Here is a 24,244-nt window from a genome sequence, read left to right on the forward strand (position 1 = left end):
GTAACATGACATTCTGCCCCGCACGCTTTCTTTGATAGAACGAACACCACAGTGGATGGCAGCACCCTTGCTTTTGTGGGGGTGGGGGAAGCCCCTAAAGGATTACTGCTTATGTTTTACAATATTAAGAGGTATTTAAACACATGACTCATTATGAGTCAGTTGTGAGATTTTTTTTTTAAACCTTTAAGAGCTATAATAAAATAGTCATCTGCTGTTGATACTACAGGGCTAAGTATTCACATGCTGAAGGCAATGTGTTACTTACTTTTAAAACTGTGCACAAATTATGCGAGCAATTAGCAACAGCCCTTAAGCATCCTGTGCTGAGATCACACAGGTCTCAAAAAATAATTTGTTCATCATACTTGCAGTACTATGAAGTACATAGTCTTTTTTATTAAAAAGGGCTTTTCTCCCCTGAAACAAGTAGGACACTTTTTTAAATTTTTAAATCTGTCAAAAAATAATTAAAAAACACAGAACAAAATGCAAAGTCCCTCTGTGGTCAGAAATGCCTTCAGCTTCTCCAGAACAAAGTCTGAAGACAGAGTCGCTACCTTTTGGTTTTGGCTGGCAGCATCTCTTCAGTGTAAAGCTTATGTTGTCCGTTCTAAGGGTCTGTCCCTTCAAGTGATCCATCAGTTCTTTTAAAGATGGGAAAAACTTATTTGAGCCATGAAGGAAGCAACCGTCTTTTGTCACCTCGATCTGGAAATTCTTGTATTGGATTGACTCATTTAACTTTTGCTATTTTAGGGGGGGAAAAGCAAGATGTTAATCAGAAAAATGAAACAATAGGACATGGCTGACAAGCACATCTGGGGCCAAATTCATCCCTGATGAGAGTCCAAGAAGCCAATGAAATTAAACCAGGGACCAATTTAGCACCATAAATCTACCCATGCCAACTTAAAGTCCCTGCTTTTAAAGTGGCATATACTAAAAATATAATGGGGCCAATTTCCCCAGTCCTTAATGGAGTAAAATTCCTAATAGTGTCAATTAAGGGCTGCAGAATTTGGACTTATGTCTCAAAATATAAATCTTTCCAAAAAACTCTAAATCCATAAATGATGGTTAGACTTACTACAATGCAGGATAGACTGTTCCAGATGCTGAGTGAAAAAGCCCTTTTAGATCTCAAATCTGAATAAGTTCTCCAGCTGCAATCCATATCCTTGGAGTACATTTTCAAATGTAGGTACCTACCACCTGTGGCTTTGAAATTCTACCCCCTTATCTTTTAGCCTGAACTGCTACATACTAGGTCTCCGGATGTGATTCTTCTTCAAGTCTCTATAGTATTTGTACATAAGGTATTTGCAATAAGGTTCTCACAGTCCTAGTTTTCCAAGACAAACTTCACATAATGCCTCAATTTCCCCATCTGTACAAGGGAAATGATGATTACTCACTTCTGTAAAATGTGTTGATCTACAAATACTGTATGTAGTGTTGTAGCCATGTTGGTCTCAGGATATTAGAGAGACAAGGTGGGTGAGCTAATATATTTATCTTTTTCTGTTGGTGAGAGAGACAAGCTTTCAAGCTTTCACAGAGCTCTTCTTCAGATCCAGGAAAGCCGGGGGGAATGGTAGGGGATTATAGACTGTTGTAATAAGCATAAATCCAGTGTTTCTATTCAGTCCATGATTTTTAGTGTCTAGCAAAGTTATGAATTTAAGCTCTGAGGCTCATTTTTTGAAGGTGTTGCACAGGTTTCATTTAAGGATGAGGACTGAGAGGTCAGATATAGAGTGATCGCTTTGTAAAATGTGTTCACGCACAGGTGATATGGTGTTTTTGTCTTTTATCATTTTTCTGAGTTCATTTGAGAACGTAGTTATTGTCTGGTTTCACCCATGTAGTTGTTATTGGGGTATTTAGTGCACTGGATGAGGTACACCACATGTTGTGATTGGCACATGTAGGACTCATGGATCTTGGAAAGGTGTGTTTTGGGGAGTGTTCATCATTGTAGCACTAGACATACATCTACGGGTTTTGCAGCTGTTGTTCTGACAAAGTCTAGTGCTGCTTTGAGTTGGTGTGTCCTGGTCTGTGGGGACCTTACTTCTGATGATGAGCTTGGAGATGTTGCGGGGTTGTTTGAAGGCCAGAAGAGAGGGGTCAGGAAAGATTTCTTTCAGGATGTGATCTCCACTGAGTATGGTTTGTAACTGTTTGTCTGATGATACCCAGTACAGGTTTCGGTGAGGGATGGTAGATGACAACTAGGGGTGTTCGGTTGAAGAGGGTTTTATTTTTGTATTGAAGAAGGTTCTCTCGGTGTATTTGGCGTATCCATGATGGGATCTATTTCTCTGGTGTCCTTGTTTGGTGAAGGCAGTTTTAATTGTGTTAGAGTGTATATCCCAGACTTTCACTTCAGAGCACATTCTGAGGTATCTGAACACCAGGCGGAAGATAACAGATTTCTTGGTTTTGAGGTGGTTACTGGACGTGTGAAAATAAGTGTCGGTTTCTATTCTTGAAGCTGATCGTGGTGTCCAGGAAGGTGTTGCTAGTGTGGGAGTGTTCTAGAGAGAGTTTAATGGATGGGTGGTGATTGTTGAAGTTATGGTGGAAATCTGAGGGAGTTTAGGTTGTCTGTCCAGAGGATGAAGATATCCTCAATGTTTCTCAGGTAGATAATTGGTTTCATGGTGCATGTGCCCAGAAATTCTTCAAGGTAGCCCATGAAGAGGTTGGCACATTGGGGAGCCATCCTTATACCCATGGCTGTTCCCATGGTTTGGACGAAGTGTTTGTTGTGGAATGTGAAACTGTTGTAGGAATTTTACATAATTTTACCTTCCTTGCAGCTATTACATCCTGCAGTCTTACTTTCAAGTGTTACTCACTGATGTCCTTACCTCTCCTACACCCCATTAGTTTTTGCTATTTCTGTTACCAATGGGTGTGCCCTCTGCTGCAGTCTTCCTTACTCCTATCTGAAGATAAACCCTGCAGAAGAAGGCACTGTATGTATATTTGCTTGCCCCATTCAATCCCCCATATGTACCACACTTAGTTATTTTATATTGCGGAATTCCAATTGCCATTTTCCTCCCAATTCCCTAGATGGCTCAAATTCTTGAGTGGTTTTGGAAAGTACCTCCTAGTTTAGTTCTTTTAAGTGGTCCATCCAGCCACTTACTTACATGGTCCTAATCACTGCAGCATCTGAGCACCATCAGCTCCTAAATGTAGTACCATTCCTTTCTGTAGTTAATTTTAACAACTATGGACCAATTCTGCTTTCAGATCCATCCACACAACTACCACTGAAGTCAGTGGGAGTTGTACATGCATAGCTTGGGGCCAAACTCTATCTTCCAAGTTCTGTTTCTCTCTCCAGATAATTCATAAATGTTAAAGAAATGAGCCCAACAATGACCCTCGAAGGACCCACTTAATAAGTGACTGCCTGACTTCCCAACATTTGTCTACAACCAATTTTCTATCCAGTTTATCATTCTGTCACTTTTTTTCCTCTGTGATGCCTTGTCCAACACCTTATATATAGATCCAGGCAAACAACCCTCATCTAATGTCTCTATCAGTTGTCCAGAAAACCACCTAAAGAAACATTTAGACTAGAGTGAGGAACTCTGACAATCACTCTTCCTTCTGTAGATCTTTGAGCATATATTTAATCCAACAAAAGCATCATTTTGGATCTGACACTCACACACCCTCCTGCATGGAGTTCCAGTGGGAATTCTGCATAAATTGAACCAGTATGACAGAGATACCACAGGTACTCATGGAGATTTACCCTGTGAGTAAGTAGGCTGTTGTGGCTATTGGGGCCACTTGTGATCCCACAGACAGGATCACATGCACTAAGCTATTGAATTACATGTATATGGATCATGAGGAGTTTATAGCCTTTACTTGACTCCAACATCGTATGTGATGCTGGTAATTTCATTTCGTGATGTGTCCCAACATACCTGTGAGATTTCAGAACACGTCACTGTCATGAGGATGTGATTAAAGTCTGTACAGCTCCACCTCAGCACATACATCCCCTCCTCATTCCCTTCTTGTCTCAATTTGTTGATGGCATACTCTGTGCTGAAACAGTTAATACAAGAATGATTATAATGGGCAAATGAGCAGTTACATTCCAAAGCTATTTTAATCAAATGTCCTCTTGAAAGCTACTCTGTCTTTAGAACAAGAATGAGCAACTGCACTATACTAGCACGTACACTATTAAAACATACTTCATACTGTGTGTGTGTATACACACCTTCATTTGTTAACAAGCTTCCAGAACTGTATGCATGCAATAGCTTTGTTTTCTGTTTGTTGCACCTTCAAATTTTGAAGAACTATGCCTCTCTGCAGAAACAGTTGCCATTATGTTTTTATATGTAGTTGTAGCCTATTACAAGTGAAATGTAGAATAGCACAATACAGTAGATAAAGAGTGTGATTATTATAAGCGCTCAGCGGTTACTCTGCTCCACTTGAAGTTGCTGGGAGTATTGCCATTTTATTGTTCACTTCAATAACAGAAGAATTAGGCCAGCAGTAAGTGCTTCTGAAAATCCTACCCTAGAGTTTCAAATGACTTACACCAGATGCTGTTCTCCTTCTCTCCCATCTTAGCAACATTTTAACAGATTGTCTCAAACTGAACATGCAAATATCTGGAAAACAGTTTGGAACTGTAAAAATAAATGCTGGTTTCCAGCAGTCTTGATCATCATCAATTAAGTCACCCTACAATCCTTTGCTAGCAAATCCCCGCTAGTCAAGAACCCTCCTAAATTTCCTCAGTTAGTTCAGGGTAGTGCTATGGCTTTAGGAGGGGGATAAATGTCTTTAAAAAAAAATCAAGCCAAAAGCATTTAAACTAACCAAATGGGCCCATGGCAGCCGTTTTTTATGTTGTGCACCATCAAAGGCGGAGCTACATCAGTGCAGAGATAGAGGTGAGCGTCTGCAGTAAGTCTGAAGTATCCATCTACTAAAGATGCAAATGACAAGGCCTCCTCGTGTGAAGAAAGTTTTAATTCCTAGAATAAAGAAGACATTTTAGTCAAGAATTATTGCAGTTCAGTTAAAAAATTAATAAAGGAGGGAAGGAGAGGGTTAGAATCTGGGAACTGATATATGCTACTGTTTTCCCCAGGATTTTTCAAAGGGGAGGGCAAAATGTTATCCAAGTACCTACAGCACAAGGAAATATTTAGGAGGGCAACAGTGACCATTCTATATCCCCAGATATCTTTTTGACAAGTTAGCATGGGTGAGCATATGGTTTCACTAAATGGTGGGCTACACACACACCCTAACCCTCCAGTGAGAGCCACGAGTGCAGAGTCTGGCACCCATGTGGGTCCCTCTGATTCAAAAGGACTTCTCAGGAGCATGCAGGAGGCCCAATCTGGATTTGGAGCCACACATGTTTTGATCGTTCATTTCTAAATTCTGGCATCCAAAACAATCCTCAGCAGGAGGAAAACGCCAGGGTACTCTCTTTGAGGAATGCCATTATTCCTATGTTCGCTGATGCTCTTCTCCTGCCTCTTCCCCACCTGATCTTTCTCTTGGTCTCCTCTCCCGCCATGCTCATTGCTGTTTCTTTTCTTCCTCCACACTGCTTTTATCTTGCCAAGGTGCATCCAGGGAGGTCACAGACAACTAACTATGAAGTGTGTGGTGGGGTTGTTTACCACATATTGGGGGGGCTTGGATGGGGATAACAACAAGTGCGGTGGTATGGATAGTGACACGTACACAGCTGCATAGCTTTGGGGAAGAAAGATGTTGTTTATCAATTTGTTCTTCAAAACAGAGCACTTGTTTTTAAAAAAAACAAACAAACCACACAAATTGTTGACATTACAGTATTTGGTACCCATTAGATAAACAACAGGAGTGATGGTATTAATGGCACCACTTTTGTCCAGCAATACTGTCTCATTAGCTCATCCTTCTACTGGAAAAGAGCTTACCGCACCTAAGCCCTTACCATCTTTTCGTGGTTCTGCTTGTTAATATTGATCGTGGACTCCTTTATGACAAGGAGTGTGATTTCAGGAAAATATGAAAAATTGTTCCATTCCTCTCGGATTTTGTTTTTTTCGTCATCCTTCTTGTTTTTGCTGTCTGATTTTTTCCTCTTTAGTTTATTATGTTTCTCTCTCTCAGGCTGTACAACCTGCAAACATTTTGGAATGAAAGTACCAGATAAATATTTTTTAAGCATTGAAGATACATTTTCATGCTAAAATTAATCTTGGATGGATTTTTCAAACCACTGCCCTCAGAATTAACCAGTCACTCATGTCTTTAATGTGTATTTTATAAAGACATTCATTCTCTAAAAGACTATTTAGAGAAACAGGATCGAGAGCAAATAATTCATACATTCTATGACTGAGGAACCTCTTGATTCCAACTGGAAGAGGGTGTATGGAGTACATAAGGGTACAGGAATCCCAAGTCTGGTATTCACATCAGAGTTCATCAAAGAATATCATATGAGGACTGTAATAAAAGCTTGTGACACTCTGGGCATCAACATCACTGTGAAATGTATGTAAAGATGCTATGCAAGGAGTTATGCATTTACACTGGAAATTTATGTTCTGAAGGTCTGTCTCAAGGGACTGGCCATCAGCAAAGGTGAAAAATAGATTTTCTGTCAGACAAGAAAGGTTTGTCTAGCTGGCTGTTTACATGTAAATTCAGTATTGTATAGTTCACAATGGTCTCCTCTCACACATCTGAACCGAATGCTAATATAGGCCTGTGTGAGCTTCAGAGAGAAAAGGAACAGGAGGAAGTAAGCAGCTTGATTGAAAATGCTGGCGAGAGCTTTGGGTGAGAGATGCTTCTTTAGACAGGAGGTTAAACCTGTTAGTTTACATATAAAACAAAATCATAACATGTTTTCTAGAGGCTAATCATTCGTTCCCATCTCTTACGCTGGTTTTTATTTGAATCTCTATTCTTTCTTAAATAAACTTCCTTTTGTTTTATAATGTGTATAATACAAGGGCAGTCGTCAAAGAAAAAACTGATAAACGGAGGTACAATGTTCCTTTGAGAACAGGGGATCTGGGATTTCTGTGGGTATCCAGTGACTAGGGCTGGATACTACAGGGGGACACTTTGAAAGGACTCAGGGGCTGGGGTCCTTCTGTTGTCAACCTGCAAGGCAAAGACAGTGCTGTGTAGCCCAGAGGAGAATACTTCAGTGGCTGACAGGCTGGTTCTGTTAGGGACTTAAATATCCAGCCAGACTCCCTTGCTCTGGAAGCATGTGGTAACAAGGTGATTCACAGCTGTGGGTGCCAGGAGAAGTGTCACAAATTCCAAGCCTGGTTTTGCCAACAATTCATTGTGCAACCTTTGGCATGTCAGTTAACCTTTCTCTTTCTCCATCAGTAAAAAAGGGATAATGCTATCTACATAGTACTTGAGGGTAATAAAGGTTAGTTAATGTCTGCAAAGTAATTAACAAGTATTACAAAAACTCAGTTCAAAACTCACTAGCCACATTCTCCTCTCGATGCATGAACTCTCCATTGATATCTATTGGAATTCTGTGTGTAGTGTACACACATACAGATAACACTATAAAACAATCTTTTGAGAGGTCATTACTAACCCACCATATTTATTATGCCACAAGGAGGATCTCTAACTAGTAATTAGATAAAGGTTTTTCATGGTTAACTTGCCAAGACAAAGGAGCATATTCCCTGTCCTCTGCACTCCTGCACATGCATCTTCCCACTTAGTTATATATAACTTTTTCATTTATTATTATTGAGGTTGTAGTTCCCAGAATGTACCAAGCACTTTCCAAACCCAGGGGACAGGGTCCAAAATTCAAACCTACAAGGCAATTTGACATAGTCCTTTGTCCTCCAGTGGCCCCCTTTTGGGCATAACTGTAAATCTGTGTGGGAACACAGTATACATGTAGTTATGGAAGGTGGCCTTATTTATGAATGTTGATATTGAGAGCAGCATTTTAAATACAGGTGACTTCAGAAACACAATTTACTGTTTGATTCATTTGCCCACACACCCACACCCCTACCTTTCATTGCTTGGATGGGTACAGAATATTACCACAAATCCCGCTTTTGAAATCCTACAGAGCAATATCTGGTTTGGCTGATTTGGTACAGGTATTAATTTTCATTGTGACTTCTAGCACTCACAAAAACAAAGAACTAGTGCTGACCAAAGGCAGGCTTTCTGCCAGTTTCCTAATGCAATTCCGCCACCAACCTACCACGCCCTTCCTTTCCAAATTAGTAATCTCATCTTGTCCAAAAACTACGAATTGATCAAACCACAAGGAGGTTTTACAATACAGAAAAACGTTTTTGTGACCGCTGCACTTATTTCACTTATGATCTAAACCAGGTTACAATGAAGCTTTTCTAGAGGCAAAAACTAGTATGTTTCCCACTTGCAAAGGACTACTGAGTTCTGCTAACCATTTAAAAGGAATGACAAGAACGCTACTAAACAAACCAAACAGTCTGAAGTTGAAACTTCTCAATTAACTAATTTTCCAAAATAGATTCAAGTTTTTTTGCAGGCTTTCCCCTCCACCCCAAATAACCTCAGTCTTTTTGTCTGTGAATGGACACTCACATTTGGTTTGCGCCTCCACTGTATTCCATTGTTTCCCGTCACCATCACTTCATACTGTGGGATGATCCCATTGTCTCCAAAATTAAATCCATGTTTTTCATTCTCTGTTAAAATATGCAATGATGAAGTCTCAAAAATTTCTGCTCCATAATGCTTAGTTAAAGTCTCCATTGTTGATAAGTATTTAACCTTCAGATCATGTGGAGAGACACTGCTATCGCAAATGGTTTTATTGTTAAACTCCTTAAGGAAATCCTTGAAAACATTGTTTATCCGAATTCTGGTTAAGATATTCCTTTGTCTGATGGTCTTGTTCAAAGTTTCAGGAATATAACGTTTGTAACTAGAAAAAAAAACATTGGAATATTAATATTGCTACCTCAATTTTCTGTTATAAAACTGCAGTTGGTTTACTGTAAAAGTAACGTACTGAAAACACATGCAGAGTTTCATAGTGCATGTAAATAATGTTTTCACCCCTCAGTTCAGAGAGCACCGAGAAGCAGTTTCATAACACGTGATATAATTGCCCAGTTTTTTACCTGACACAGATACAGACAATAAGTAAACATTTGAAAACCTCAGATAAATGCAGGGGGTTGTCTCAAATCAGTATTATCTCATTAAGATACATAGTAACAAAGCGTTTAAGGAACAGTTAATTAAAATACATAGTAACAAAGTATTTAAGCTGCAGTTATTTTTTTCACTACTTTAGGCAAAAAAATTCTGAACTTGGTACCCAAAGTTACCAAATGAAATCAATAGAAACGGTGAGTACTCACCGCCTCTGCCACTCAAGCCACTTATTTAAGTGCCTAAATATGGACTTACACTTTTGAGAATTTTGACCTTAACCTTTGATATAGCTTTTGAGAAATTGACATTTACTTGGGCAATAAACTAACATTATAACCACCTACATAAACAGAGTTGTAATTATAATCAAGTAAATATATTTAATAATATTGCAAACTGAAATTAAAATCACAATATACCATTTACTAAAATGAAGCGGTAAGAGAGGCAAATTTGACTACACTACATGAAACTAAAACGTTACTAAAATAGATTTAAAGGCTATTGTGTTCAATTTACCATTGGCAGCCTACTAGTTAATAAAGTTGCTAATTCTGAGTCATCTATTGCTATAACAAACTGACACGTTGAAGTTACATGGATTCCATCAATACTCAGGACTTCATGGTTGTCACTTATGCTGTGGCTTCATAAAATTCACTGTAGCCAACAGGTAACAGAACTCAAGGGCATCTTCTAATTACATATCCTTACCACAAGGGCTAAAAGAGAATTGCTTTTAGCTGTAGTAACATCAGGGCTTATATCAGTGGTAGGCAACCTGCAGCCCGCGGGCTGCACGTGGCCCGTCAGGGTAATCCACTGGCAGGCCGCCAAACCGTTTACATTTTCACAGCCGCCTGCAGCTCCCAGTGGTGGCGGTTCACTGTTCCCGGCAAATGGGAGCTGCAAGAAGCAGCGGCCAGCAAGTCCCTACGGCCTGCACCGCTTCCCACAGCTCCCATTGGCCAGGAACTGTGGCCACTGGGAGCTGCAGGCAGCCATGCAAATGTAAACAAACTATTTGGCGGCCCGCCAGCAGATTACCCTGATGGGCCGCGAGCAGCCTGCGGGTCGCAGGTTGCCCACCACTGGCTTATATCCTCTGTCGGCTCAGCCACTAGAGGGCAAGGTGTCCATACACATTTCAGAAGCTCTAATATTCTATCCAGAAGAGGGCAGTAGCATACACAGTACTGAGTGTAGAGTTATCCTGACTAACCTGATATCCTTGGGAAGTTCTGGCAGCTTCATGTTTTTTTTGATGGCATAGTGAGAGATTGCAAGGACAGCCATTCCCAGACATTCATTTTCAATTTCATGAACCTCTTGATCATTTTTAGGGTCTCGAACTGGTGCCAGGCACTTCACCAAATCATATTGTCCCTTAATGGGAAGCAAAGAGAACAAGTTGCTTTCAAAATGTTTGCAATAGTCTATCTTCTGTATACCAACACGGTCAACAAAATCATAGACCTACACAAGCAGCAGCAGAGCCTTCCAGAACAGCAAGTGCTGCCTTCTCCTGGACATAGACATATAAAATGGAACAAATAAAGATGCATCCAGGCCACCCTCACACTACAAATCTTGTCTTTTAAAATCTTCTTCTTGAGAATAAGCAGCAAGAATGGTGCCTGACAAAAAAGGTGTGTGTGTGTTTTTTTTGTTTTTTTTTTTCCAATGGCAGTTTCTGTAGCACAGAAAGAGATCGTACTTAGATGGTCACTAAAGCCCCAGTCCTCCACTGTGACATGTGCAGGAACACCTGTGTACCTGCAGAGCCCCAGTGACTTCAATGAAACTCATTGTGGTCACAGGGGATCCCTTGTGCATCTCATTGCAAGACTGGGGCGTACACTGGTGCACACATCCCACTCAAATCCTTCCAAAGACCCCCACTCCTCAGTGTTGCCTAAAAAAATAACTGAAGAAAATAAACTTTTGTGGCACCATGAAGATATTTACTATCCAGTGCAGAATAGTCATGATCTTATTTCATTAACTTTGTCCTTTCTCACCCCATCCCTCTGTTTGTTACTCCTTGAATCACATCTTAAAGATCAGATTGTAAACTCTTCAGGGCAGTGATCTTTTTTCTAACTTCTACTGGAGTTGGGATTTTTCTACTCCACTTCTTTTTTTAAAAATGGTAGTCCCCAAAAGTACAATTTTGTCAACACTCTAACACTGTCTGATAATGTTCGCTAGGGTGACAACCTATCCTATAGTTTAATGCACATCCTTTTTTTCCCCACAGTGACCAAATAAAGAGCTATTTTTAAAAAAACGGATTATAAAAGTTTTCAAGCAATAGTTACATAGACTATGATACACTGTGACATATGTATGATCATTTAATGAATAAAACATTGTGGGGTGATGCCTCTTAAAAAATCTCTGCTCCATATATTCTATGCAGTTCTCTTGTTTCCTTCAAAAGTGATTTCTCAAATGTTCATTCGGCTGTCGTTTACGTTATATTTTCTTTATTGTGGTTTCACAACTAAGCAACACACTATCACCCTAACAGCTCTCTTCAGACTTATCTTGCTTCTAAAAAGGGACAGTCAGCTTTGAAAGTCACACTTCTGTCTGAAAATTTTGTAGCCACTATAGTTACAATTAGCACCTAAGAGTACTATAAAGATGTTAGCAACAAAACGTTCCTTATTTTTTTCCAGTTTGTTTACTTTGTGCATTTCACAGCACTCCACCAATTCAGTTTCTATGAATGGTCTATTTCCCTGTTTCCTTTGTATAGTTAATTTCTTCTATCAACATTATCTTTTGTTTTCTGGCAGCAATGTATTCCGTATTGTAAGAAGACAGAATCCCTGCCTCAAAGTGCTCACTCTCTTTTTAAAAATAAATACACAAAACAGAGACAGCAGATAGGGAAAAGGAACTACAAATAAAAAAAGCCAGCTGGTAATTGAGTGCTTTTGTTATCAGGACTCAGCCAAAGTTTTAACTCCACACAATTTTTTTTAGAAGTAAGATATGCAGGCTGTTCCAAATTACCCTGAAGTTATCTGTTGGCTAGCAAAGGTTGCACTTTTACACTGAGGAATAGCCTTTCAAGAGAAAAGTGGAAGCTCCATGTTTTTGGACATTTTAAAACCAGACTGGATAAAACACCAGAAAATATACCATAAGATATACTCAAACAATGATAAATGAGGTGGATCTCTACCTTTAATTTCTTTGGGAAGATTGTTCCTTAAAACCTGAGAAAGGGAGAGTTTTATGCAAGCACATATAAAGCATATAACCATTTCAACCACAGGAAAAATGCTTAAGGCTTTGTTATACAATGTCTTACCTGTGCAAAGAGATATTCTAGCGAATTTGCATCAAGGATAGGGGTTCCGTCTGGCACTAGTTTCTTCTCATAGGAATTCTTTTGTTTCTTTGGAGATGTGTCAAGGATAGGAGTTCCATCTGGCAGTAATTTCTTCTCATAGGAATTCTTTGGTTTCTTTGGAGAATGCCTCCAGACTGATGGCTCATTTTCACTTGTCCCATGCCAGTTCATAAAATAATACCTTGAGAAAGAGTCATGAACTTTAAAAACTGAGGAGAGCCTCAGTGTATTTTGGATACCTATTTTTGAACTGTTTAAAATAAATGTCTAGCAATAAGTCAACATCCTTAATCTTTCTAATCTCAAATAAAATATTACACTGGCCCAAAATACTGGACCCATGCCAAAACAGCATTCCCGTCTAAGGGACCAGTGAAAAGTGATATTATTAAGCTCTGATAGTTTCAGCTTTCAAACAGCATATAGCATTCATGTTAGGTAGGTAATACTGGCCATTAAAATCACAATAGCCTGAGTCACCATCCTGTTTCTTCCCTGTGCAGCCCACCATATAAACACACACCAATTTTAAAATGATTTTAGCTGCCACTATCTCAAGATTTGCTTGAACTAGGACCAGTGTTGTTTATCACACGATATCTTGGAATCTCTCATTTCTGGTGGTTCCAACCATTAAAGCTCCAACTCTTGGCATTCATGAAAATATGGCTACTAAAAATCAGGCTAGAATTGAAAGGGCGAGACTAATCTGAACAATCCAGTTTTAAAGGGATGCAATCAATTTACAAAATATATTTGAAACAAACTTCTTAGCCTGCTGGAATGTTACTAATAATACGCTGAGGCTGGGATTTTCAAAGAGGCCAAAGACAGTGAGGAATTCAAATCCCACTGAAACTGAACGAGAGCTGGGTGCCTTAATGCTTCCCTCCCTACCCTACTCCAGCATTAAGCTCCTTTAAAACCATCTCAGTTTAAATGATGCAAGGTGAAATCCTTTTAAAAATCCATATTTACTTTTTCAGTTAAGTAAAATTTAGTTAATCCAAGTCTGAATTAACACATCCTTTGCCATAATTCTTACTTTGCTCATTTAAATATTTACACTTAAAAGAACATAACAAACTTAATCAATTGCAAAGTTTTCAGAGTGCTCTGTAAGAATGTTAAACGTTGAACATGTACGGATCCAGTCCTTATTCAACTGTTACTTCAACACTGTTCACTAACGACTCACATTAACAGAGATCTGAAATGACAATTTCTAATGAGGTGAAAGTCAGTACTTACGCTGAATGCCATCTTGTTTGTTACACAGACTTCTGCAAACCTTTGACAACCTTTAGAATCTTAAACAGTTTTGTCTGTCTAAACCTGCATGATAAGTAACCTTAGAATGCTATTTTGTGGTTGAAATGAGGTAAGATTAGATATCTTAATGTACTTAAAGGTCAAGTGAACATGGAAAACTACAATAGCTACTGCACGTATCGCAGAGAAGGTCACACGCATAAAGCTACATTAAAATAAAGTTAAGGGTTTCTTTGGTGGAAAAAGCTAGTGCACATTCTCCGTAAATCAGGCAGTTGAACAAAACTACAAACTTTTCACAAAAATACTCAAAAGGGAATTACTTTACCCTATTATGGATTATTAACTTATAATGTTCAAAATGTGCAAAGTGCCTTCGAGCGCAAAAAAAGTAGAATGTGGCCTAATTAGTCTAATTTCAGACATAACACAGCAAAGGAGGCAACAACAAAAAGAAGGAAAGGTAGCAATAAGCTTACACAATTACTCAGCAGAGGCTTGTGACCAGCAGGGTGGAGCAAAACATCTGCTGATGTGCAGATCCCTTTCACAGAGTTCTGAATTTTCCTTGTGCTCTCTCCCATCCCACCATGGAATTGCACCAGTTCCCCTTCGAGCTGAGAGCGGGTGTTCAAACGCACTGGCATGACTTTGCTCCCATTAAAGTTGATGGGAATCCAATGGGAGCCAAGCTAAGCCAATGCTGAACAATTTTGAACCTTCTCCTTCCCCCACTCCCCGTGTGGGGGAGACACCGAATTTGGCCCTTAACTTTTCAGTGCCTCAGTTTCTCAGTGTATACAACAGGAATAACAACAGTATTTTCCTACCTCACAAGAACATTTTGTGAAGCTACATTCATTAATAGTTGCACTCTGAACACCTCAGATGGAAAGTGCTACAGAAATACAGAATATTACGATGTGACCATGGCGCTCAGCTGTTTGCACTCTGAATTTTTAGTTAGTCCTGTCACTTACAGCTTTGTGGTTTGGGGTTGTTTTAAGGTTATGTAGAAAATGCACACATTCTGGAGACCTTTTCAGCCTTTCCTGTTGTTAATCTCTCAACTTGGCTGTGAAAGGTTTTTTGCTTTTTTTTAAACTGAGTTCAGCTCTAAATGTTACACTAGCCACACAATATTTGAAAAAACACGCACACTGGAATCTTGAAATAATCCATCTTTCAGTTGTCCCAACATACCTCATGCGATAATGGAGCCGGAGTGCTGTCTTGTCATCTATTTTGAAGACATGGTTTGGTGCATACCAGAGTTTTCTACTCTCCTCAAATAGTGCAAAGAGATTGTGGCACAATGGAGATACAGCTGTTAAAAAGAAAAAATAAATTAATGAACTCACAAACTGAAAGCTGAACTCCACTTTCAACAGCTCCCAGGAGAGGGAGTGTGCTATTAAAACTGTTCAAAATTCTGTGATTTATTTCTTTGGTTTGTTTTGCTAAAACCAAAAACATCCCTTTTCCTTGAGTTGAAGGGTAGGAAAGCAAGTGATGTCACTGTCCCATCTGAGTTTACTAATCCACCACAGGGTTTTCCAACAAAACACTCCAGTTGACTTGTTTCTATGTTGTTTGTTTTTAATGAAGACAACCTCCCTTTAAAATACAACAAAAACAGGTTACAGTGTCTTCACAGGGATGAAGCCATCTAATTTCTCTGTTTTGGGTTTCCTTGTCAATAAAAGAAGAGAGCACTATCTGGCAGCATGTACATCACAAGGACCCTGTACCTCAGGAAAGCATCTCTATTTAGGACAACACTGAAGCATGTGCTTAAGTGTTTCCTGAATTTGGGCCAAATCCTGAGCTTCTCACTCAGTTTTTACTGAATCCATTCTCAAATAAATGCTTTCTTAATTCCAAAAATATTGAGGAAAATAAATGCTGACTATGCCAACTGTACAGTTATACAATGTGGGGCAGGATACTCGCTGCTCTCTCATGTAATCCAGCAGCACTGGAGGCATATTGATGGTATAGCACCATAAGAAAGTAATTTACAACAGAGACTAGCTTCAGAGGCTTACTGAAAATCTAGCATTTCACAAAATGGTAGGCTGACAGCAGCAACAAGGAATTAAAACAAACAGGACTTTTGGACCTATAAATCAGGTGTCTCCTATGGGTCTAGCATAAAAGAAGGTGGAAGGAGGTTCCCTTAGGTTAGTCTCTAAGGTGCCACAAGTACTCCTGTTCTTCTTGTTCCCTCAATCACACTTCGAAAATTTTGCAACTCTAACTAGATGTGGTTAGAAATTAGACACCAGAAGTTACTGGCAATGGACAGTGTGTGTGTTAGAATAAATACAGAGGCATTTGACAGCTTTTAAACTATTAACATAAATAATAAATGGATTTAAGTATCTGCTGTAATTTATCATAAATGGTTTTCATTAGCAGCCAACTTGAATATATATTTGATGAAGTTTAACCATGAGATTTCCCCTACCCCCATCCTGAGGAAAGGGTAGAGTAACTAGGTGAAACAGATGAGGAGAGCACTGGATGTCTCAACCCCAAAAGGGAGATGGGAGGAGGGGGGGATCCCAACTTTTTTTTTTTTTTTTTTTTTTGAAGCTTCAAGGAAACTGTGAACAGACATAGTCATAAATAAGAGCCTGATTAAATGGCCTGAATCTCCCCTCAATCAAAGTATGTTGAAATAACTCAGCTGAAGACAGTGGAGTGTAAAACTGTTGTAAGCAAAAAGATAATTGGACCCTAGTTACATAGGTCCCATTTCATCAAAGCACTTTAACGTGGGCTTAAATTTCATTGACTTCAATGGCTTACTCATCTGTTTCAGTATTTTGCTGAACTGAGACCATAGTGGAAGCCACTGATACACTTTTTGTTGTAAATTTCTATATAACTTGAATTGTGCATAATTCTAATCTCACTTTACAGTACACTAGTGTATTACTAGTATTGTATATACCAGTGACCATACACATGGAAGTGAGAGACGAGGGTGGGGAAAAACAGGTAACAAGATGAGAGAAGTATCAGGGAGAGAGGGGAATGGTTATTTTGCCAGTTAGCCCAACTGCCATCTTGTGAATCTATGTGCTTTGGTATTGCAGCAAGGGTTTCTTAACAGGTTTGCCAACTGGTATGTTACAGTGAAAATAGCCTTGTTTAACTGTGTAATAGGATACCTCTTGAAAGACAGCCTAATCCTGCTCACGTTAAAGTCAATGATAAATGGAAGTGTCAGTGTTGGAGTGGAGGGTCATGGCTTTTTGCCATCCCTCTAGGATCCTTGGATTCTAGGTAAAGAACCGACAGCTCTTCGGCAGAGGAAAGTCTCATTCTCCCTTCTCCCCATGAAAGAATCAAAAAATAATTCCATTGGCCTGCTAAACCCAGGGTTGTGAGTTCAATCCTTGAGGGGACCACTTGGGGATCTGGGGCAAAATCAGTACTTGGTCCTGCTAGTGAAGGCAGGGGGCTGGACTCGATGACCTTTCAAGGTCCCTTCCAGTTCTAGGAGATAGGATATCTCCATAGATTATTATTATTATTATTATTATTAAAGTTTTCTAGCCCTGACCCTACCCCGTGAGTATTTTTGCATGACCAGAGAGGGATGAATTTTATTTATGATACATTTTATCTTAGTAGTAGCTGAATACTGCAACACTCACAGCACTTCTGGGCAGCTTCAATGCACAGGTTTTCTGCTGTATACTCGCCACTGGTGTACCGAATGGGAGGCTTCTCTTGCAAATAGAATAATATTTCCAATCCTTGCTCTTGAGCTTCTGTGGTCACTTCGCTTTTTTTTGAGTTTCTCAGTTTTGCACAGAAAGCCATGGCTTTGCAATCTTCTTTTACATTTAGATACTGCATTCAGAGAGGAAACAAATTCACAGAGAAAACGTGATGACAAGTTTGATATTTCACTCAAAGCTGAAGCCACATTCAGGTCTCAGGCTGGGGTGCTAAGATCGAGGTTTTTGTTCAGGCCAAACAAGTGAAAATTATTTCAGTATCTCTTCACTTAAGTAGGCTTCTGAATATAATTATGGTTTCTCAACCTTTTCAGTTTGGTGATCCCTAATTAAAATATAAGTATCAATGGCAACAATGCTCCTGCCCCACACATACCCCTACATTGAAGTTTTGGCCACAACAAAGTTATTCTGGAAATTTTATTTTCTTTGCTTTAGAATTGTAATAAAAATTTCAATGTCTTGCAACACCCCCATTCCCAATTATCTTTAGTAACACCATCCTGGGATCACAACCTACTGGCTAAAAAATAATATAGATTAATTTTTAGATGCCTTAAAGGAATTGACTAACTTGCTTTTTCAGCTGAATATGTTAAAAGCAGCTAAAGCAACTAAATGTTTGTAACACACTTTTCTTCGTTTTCTTAAACTTGATGTGCCATACCAAAAGGGGCACTGCTTTTTCCACCCCTCAATATGTAACATTAGCACTAGACAGTTTTAATGCAATGTCCTTAAGATTGGAATGTGCTACATATGCAAACTTGACAAAAATCAGGAATAGCACCTTGCATTATGAACACTGTTTGGAAGGAAACAGCAATAGTAGAGTTAGACTGGCAAAGAACCCAGGTTTTATTGTGGGAGGAGTCCTAAATGAATGCTTCTACTGAAGTCTAATTCCATTACAAATTAAAGCCAAAAAATATAGCCTCCATAAGTATTTCATAAAAAAAAACACACACCTGCATTTATCTGAATGTCTGGTCTTCCAAAACAGGAGAATGGATTTTCTTCAAACTTTCCAGAAGCAATTCAACCCTGTCTGGGAACAAGGAGAAGAAATGTCAACTCAAAAGGGAGCTGTTTTGAGAAGTTTTATAAGCCAAACAATATATGGACATTCAACCAACTGCATTGAACGGGAATCTTTCCATTGACTTCAATGTGCTTTGGGATATGCAAAGAAGCCAATAATTATTTATGCACAGAAAGATAGAATTTAAATGCAAGGATTTTAATAGGGCAACTCACCTAATGATAAAGACTCCCTTTACGATAAGAGTCCCTCATAACCGGGGCTTACTCTATTTTAATATGTTTGTGAAGCCATAAAATTAAAAATCCTGACAAGCGCATATATAATGAATCATAAAAATTGTACCACCGCTTTAAAATGTGAAAGAAAAATAAAAAGCCTATCCTGGCTTCTTGTAAATCTTATAATAAGTCAGAACTATTGCTTTTCAACTCACTGCTCTTTTGCTACACTTAACTCATAACTCTTGTTTCCAATTATAGTAACAATTCCAGGAATACCAAAGAACAGTAAGTGCTGTTTCATTTACAATAAACTTCTGGGGACAATCAATGTCTGCTCAATAACTTGGCATTTATTACATAGTCTTCTTGATATTATTGCGTTCAGTACCAAAATTCATTTTTTTAAAATATGTCTTGAAAGAAAAATGGCATAAAATCATTTAAAATCCACACACTGCATTTCAAGCGTCTTTCGTACGTCTTCATTAAGAATATTTACTGTCATTGCTATAACAATTGTGTTATGTACACCAATACAATGAAAGAATTAAAACACTTTTGGGGTACATTTCAGATTAACTAAATGCTTCCCCACCACACGAAAGGTAAAGATGCCAGCCCTAACAGCCAGTGCTGGATCACTGGGGGTAGGGCTGGAGGACCAATGCTTTCTTCAGCCAACAGCACATGCTTTTTAAGAGTAGCTGCTACTGGCAATCATAGTCCTAGGACTGGCTAGTAGCCAGCCCAATAATGATGACTCTATAGGCTGGTAGTGGCAGCCCTTTTCTATTCTACCTCCTGCTGCCTTAGAGCCAGGAGAGTGGGGCTCATCGGGGGTAGGAGGGATTCTGAGTGCAGGGAGGTGAGGTGAGGCGGGAGGGTCTGGGTATGAGGAAGTCTGAATGCGTGGGGGTTGGGTGGATGGGGGAGCAGCTCCCTATACAGGGATCCCTCCCCCTGCAGCTGAGGAGCAATGGGTGTGGAAGCAGGGGTAGGGGAGGAGTTTGCAGAGCTTCCTTCAGCCAGGGGAGAAATCTGGGGATGGGTCTGACCAGGCCCCATATACCGTGCAAGGGAAGAGGAAGTCCTGTCCTCCCCAGCCCCGCCGGGACTAGTAGCTGAGCCTGGCACAAGGTAGGATCCACCAGCTAGCTCTTCCCCAGTCCCGCCTCCTGTCCCACAAGGATTTACCGCTCTGCCGGCTGCCCTGGGCTCCTGAAACATATTGTTGGAGAGGGTCGCATGACCGCTCTTGTGGCTTCTCTTTGCTTCCCCATTAGAAAGTCATTCTTCTGCGGGGAAGCAAAGAAATCTGCAGGGGACATAAATTCTGTGCATGCCCAGTGGCGCAGAATTCCCCCAGGAGTAGAATACTATCCCAGACCAGGACCTCACTGTGCTAGGTGCTGTGTAAAAAAAAAAAAAAAAAAAAAAAAAAAAAAAGACAGCTCCTGCCCCAAAGAGATTACAATCTAAGTGTGGGTTACAATAATAATTGTGTACACACATGTGCATATATATTGTGTGCCTGAAACTTTCAGATTCTAGATCTAATTCTTTTTGACCAAGGAACCGACATAAACAGATCTGGGACCCATAGCAAGTTTATGATGATGCTCTTGTCATCTCCAGACTGGCCTACTGCTGAGGTGGACCCTTGAAGTTTCCTCAGAAGCTGCAACTAGTGTAGCATGCAGAGGCCCACCATCTAAATAGTGCAGACTAAAAAGAAATCATGCACACAGTGTCAGTCAACTCTAGGTCTACTCCAAAGTCCTCCTCTCAACCTTTAAAACTATGGCCTAGCTATCTTAATGATTGCCTCACTCTGCTCCCCACAACATCTGCTATGCCTAGTGACTATAATGTTACCAGACATTTGTGATGTTCAGTCATAGGGTATTTCCAATGACAAGTCAGCAGTTAACAGAACAATCATGATTATGGAGACAGGCTGACAAACAGGCAGCTGCTAAAGATAGTCTCAAAGATGAAATGGGGCATGCCCACCACAAACAGTGGTTTTGCCTGGAGATCCAGGTGTGCTTGTAATGAACAGAGAACCCCCTACTGGTGTGTTGTGTTTTTTTTTTTTTTAATTAGACCCATTGTTTGGAGCCATTCCTCAATCCATGAGCTCCACTTGCTTCACTTTTCATAACCTGTCTGAACCAGAACTGGGCTTAAGCCAGCCAAAGTTCAGCTCAAGGTCCAACCTCTTAGGCTGTTTTGATCTAGGGGGTAGATTAATCTCATTATAAATAACAGAAGCCAGCCACAACGTGTAGATGTAAATTTCCCGAACAGTTTTTTGTTTGGAAAATTTTCTGTTTTTTAAATATTACTCTCTTGAAGGCTTCACAGTTTTAAATTAAGATTTCTTCTATGGTATTCCTACAATCTGTTAAAAATATTTATCAAAGTCTGAAATAAAACCTGCCATATTAATAACCTAAAGCCAAGAAAACACTCAAAAGTAATATTTGAGCAACAACAACAAGAAGTCATAACCCTTGCTACCAAGCAGCACATGAAGAAGGAGTGTGTATCGGCGTGGTGGTAAGCCTTGGGATTTTTGCAAAATGGGACCCTAGCGTTAAAAAAATCTAGCCTTTCAACCAGACCTGCTGGAAAACTCCAAGAAACATTCCATTTAGAATCAAATCTGGCTATGTCAAATTTTTCTGGACTTCTGTTTCCTAACTTATTACTACAAATACTTGTATGAAAATTGCAACAGAGAGTCCTGACATGCATCCGACAAAGTGGGCATTCACCCAAGAAAGCTTATGCTCCAATACATCTGTTAGTCTTAAAGGTGCCACAGGACTCTCTGTTGCTTTTTACAGATCCAGACTAACACGGCTACCCCTCTGATACTTGTATGAAAATTGTTTCTCAAGAGTTCATTGGCTTGTGCTGGCTATTTCGTCCCTATCTGAAAAATAGTATTTCCTTCTGTGGCTTCATAATCATTTCACACACCAGCTCTTTGTCAAGTCACAAATAGTAGATAATGGGCTATATTCTACTCTGATACAGTTACATATGTCTAAACCATATGTGAATGGATTCCACAGGAGTAAAAGAGGAGAATCTGACCACTTCACTACAGGTGTGGAATAAGAATGAGAAACAGAAGTATTCTGAAAAACAGAAGTCATGTCTTTGTGCAGCAATACAGTATGAGAAAAAGAAATACAGAAAACATAACTATTTATGTAATATTTTTTAGCAGAATTTTGTTTGAGAATTTTTCATGAAAGGTGACAGTAGAACTGGCTAGAAAATGGGTTTTCCTGCCAAAAGTTTAACCTTTTTGTTTAAAAAAAAAAAAAAAAATCTTTTTTGACAAAAAGTCAAATTTTTCCATGGAAAGACAGTACTTGTGAAAAACTATTTAATCAAAAATTGAAGTTTCCTTCGAAAAGTACTTTTGATGGAAATTTTTCCACAAGTCCTATAACCTGGTCACTCAGTTCCAGCCTAATTTATAGCCACACATTACATTTTGGGTTATCTTCAAGAATTTTAATGACAATATTCTTATTACATGAATTCTATGAAATTTAAATGTTTTAAATTCTTATGGAATTTACTATTTTCTGTTACTATGCTGCTTGCTTCTTAATTAGAAATAGCAAGAAGCACAGAATTCCTCCAAAATAGGTTAATCTAAATATTTACCCATTACTCTGTTTAAAAAAACAAACAAACTTAAGTTGGTCTACATGAGCAGGTTGCACCAGTTTAACCACATCTGTTTAGTTCCCTGATGCAACTTTTCTCATACAGACAAGGCCCTAGTGAAATTAGGACATCCAAGAGATGGGAAGTAGAGGAACAAAAGAAAGGGATTCTAAATGCCAAACTGTTTAAAACTTCTTCGTTTGTGGTTTCTGAACTTTATAGGAGTTTTGCTCTAGTAAGGTCCGGAGGGTCTTTACTTAACTCTAATACTTAATGAACACAATCTATTGGTTAAAGATTTAACCCTTCCACATCTTCAATTGAGTTGTGAGATCTCCCACCAAGAAGTCCATCAGCAAAACCATGGAAGACCAGACTTGACATTCCTTATATTTCTAAGACAAAAAACAAGAATACCCACCCCACTACCCACTGGTTTTTGTTTTTGTTTTTTTAAAAAGCCTTTCAAGCCTTCTATATAAAAAAAAGGCATAACACCAATGTTTTTAAAATTCTTTGCTGATTTCTCCTTGAACCAGAAACAAGAAGCCAATGGATTTATTAGAAGAAATGGAGTTGGAAATGAATGGAAGCTTAGGCCTTGCCTACGTTCCAGACTTCTGTTGGCATAGCTATGTTGATCAGGAGTGTGAGGTGATGTAATCCCTGACCGATACAGCTGTCTCAGCAGAAGCCCCTAGTGTAGGTTCAGTTATACCAGTAAAATTGCACTTTATGGGTATGGCTTGTTCTGCTTGGGGGATGATGGAATATGCTATACTTACAAAAGCACAGTTCTGTTAGCATAAATTGCATCTACAGTAGGGAGTTCTGCCAGTATCATATACTGGTATTCCTAGTCCAGTAAAGAGCTCCTATTGTAGACATGGTTTTAGACAGTTATCTCCTGGGGGGGGGGGAGCAAACATTTGGGGGCTGACCCTATAGTCCTTACTAGGGCAAAACTCCCATAAAGTTCAAAAAGTCTTTCCCCTAATTAAGGAAATGCAGTTCAGGTGCCTAACTGGGAAACTAGAAGAAGGATTTGGGGAGAGTTTTTGATATGTTGAAAGTCAATGGGACCTGTTCCCTAACTTTCTTAAGCACTACTGAAATTCCCAGTTTATGGCTCAAACGTGAGTATGGAAGTTGAACCATCTAGATCAGGGGTTCTCGCAACAAATTTTTTGGTGGCCTCAGAGTGTGGCCACCAACTCTTGCTGGTGGCCGCACTTACACTTTTTCTTTATTTATTTTTCCTAAAGTTAATAATTTTAAGTAATAAGCAAATATATACATCCAAATCATTGTAATATATTTATCTAAGGTTTGGTTTTTGTTTTTTTTTTTTGCAGATTCAATAATAAAAAATCATGCACAGTTATCTCTATTTTTTTACTGGACCTAACAGAATAGAAACACAAATAAGGTGCTTTGCACGTTCTTGTCTTTTTCATTATTATTTCTTTTGCTTTTTTGGTAAAAGTGGTTGTTTGTATAACTATTCTGAAGCAAATTTAAAAAGGCTTTTACATAATAGAAATCCAAATAATAATGAAAAACATATCTGGGTGGCTTGGGTCTGGGGTGCAGTGGGATAGGGTGGTGGGGAGGGGAGGGAAGGGGAGGCATGGCTGCAGCTGGCCCAGGGTTCTTCCAGGCAGGTGGT

General features: G+C 39.3%; 1 protein-coding gene across 3 annotated transcripts in view; it reads right to left on the reverse strand.

The window, feature by feature from the left end:
* The window catches only part of JAK1 (Janus kinase 1), an 84,096-nt gene that overhangs the window by 16,215 nt on the left and 43,637 nt on the right, over positions 1 to 24,244 (reverse strand). Inside the window, exons 2-11 of one of the 3 annotated variants that reach the window (XM_005300071.5) lie at positions 18,585 to 18,660; positions 17,530 to 17,728; positions 15,065 to 15,188; positions 12,548 to 12,770; positions 10,445 to 10,608; positions 8,644 to 8,986; positions 5,996 to 6,184; positions 4,879 to 5,036; positions 3,963 to 4,086; positions 561 to 750 (exon numbers count right to left, since the gene is read on the reverse strand). In XM_005300071.5, coding sequence (XP_005300128.1) covers positions 561 to 750; positions 3,963 to 4,086; positions 4,879 to 5,036; positions 5,996 to 6,184; positions 8,644 to 8,986; positions 10,445 to 10,608; positions 12,548 to 12,770; positions 15,065 to 15,188; positions 17,530 to 17,728; positions 18,585 to 18,590 — 1,720 coding nt within the window. In that variant the 5' untranslated portion in view covers positions 18,591 to 18,660. Of the gene's footprint in view, positions 1 to 560; positions 751 to 3,962; positions 4,087 to 4,878; positions 5,037 to 5,995; positions 6,185 to 8,643; positions 8,987 to 10,444; positions 10,609 to 12,547; positions 12,771 to 15,064; positions 15,189 to 17,529; positions 17,735 to 18,584; positions 18,665 to 24,244 lie in introns of those variants that run through there. The other 2 variants (XM_005300070.5, XM_024103842.2) reach the window with 2 other exon arrangements.

The sequence above is a fragment of the Chrysemys picta genome, chromosome 8 (assembly GCF_011386835.1).
Source record: "Chrysemys picta bellii isolate R12L10 chromosome 8, ASM1138683v2, whole genome shotgun sequence".
In the NCBI taxonomy this organism is placed as follows: domain Eukaryota; kingdom Metazoa; phylum Chordata; order Testudines; family Emydidae; genus Chrysemys; species Chrysemys picta.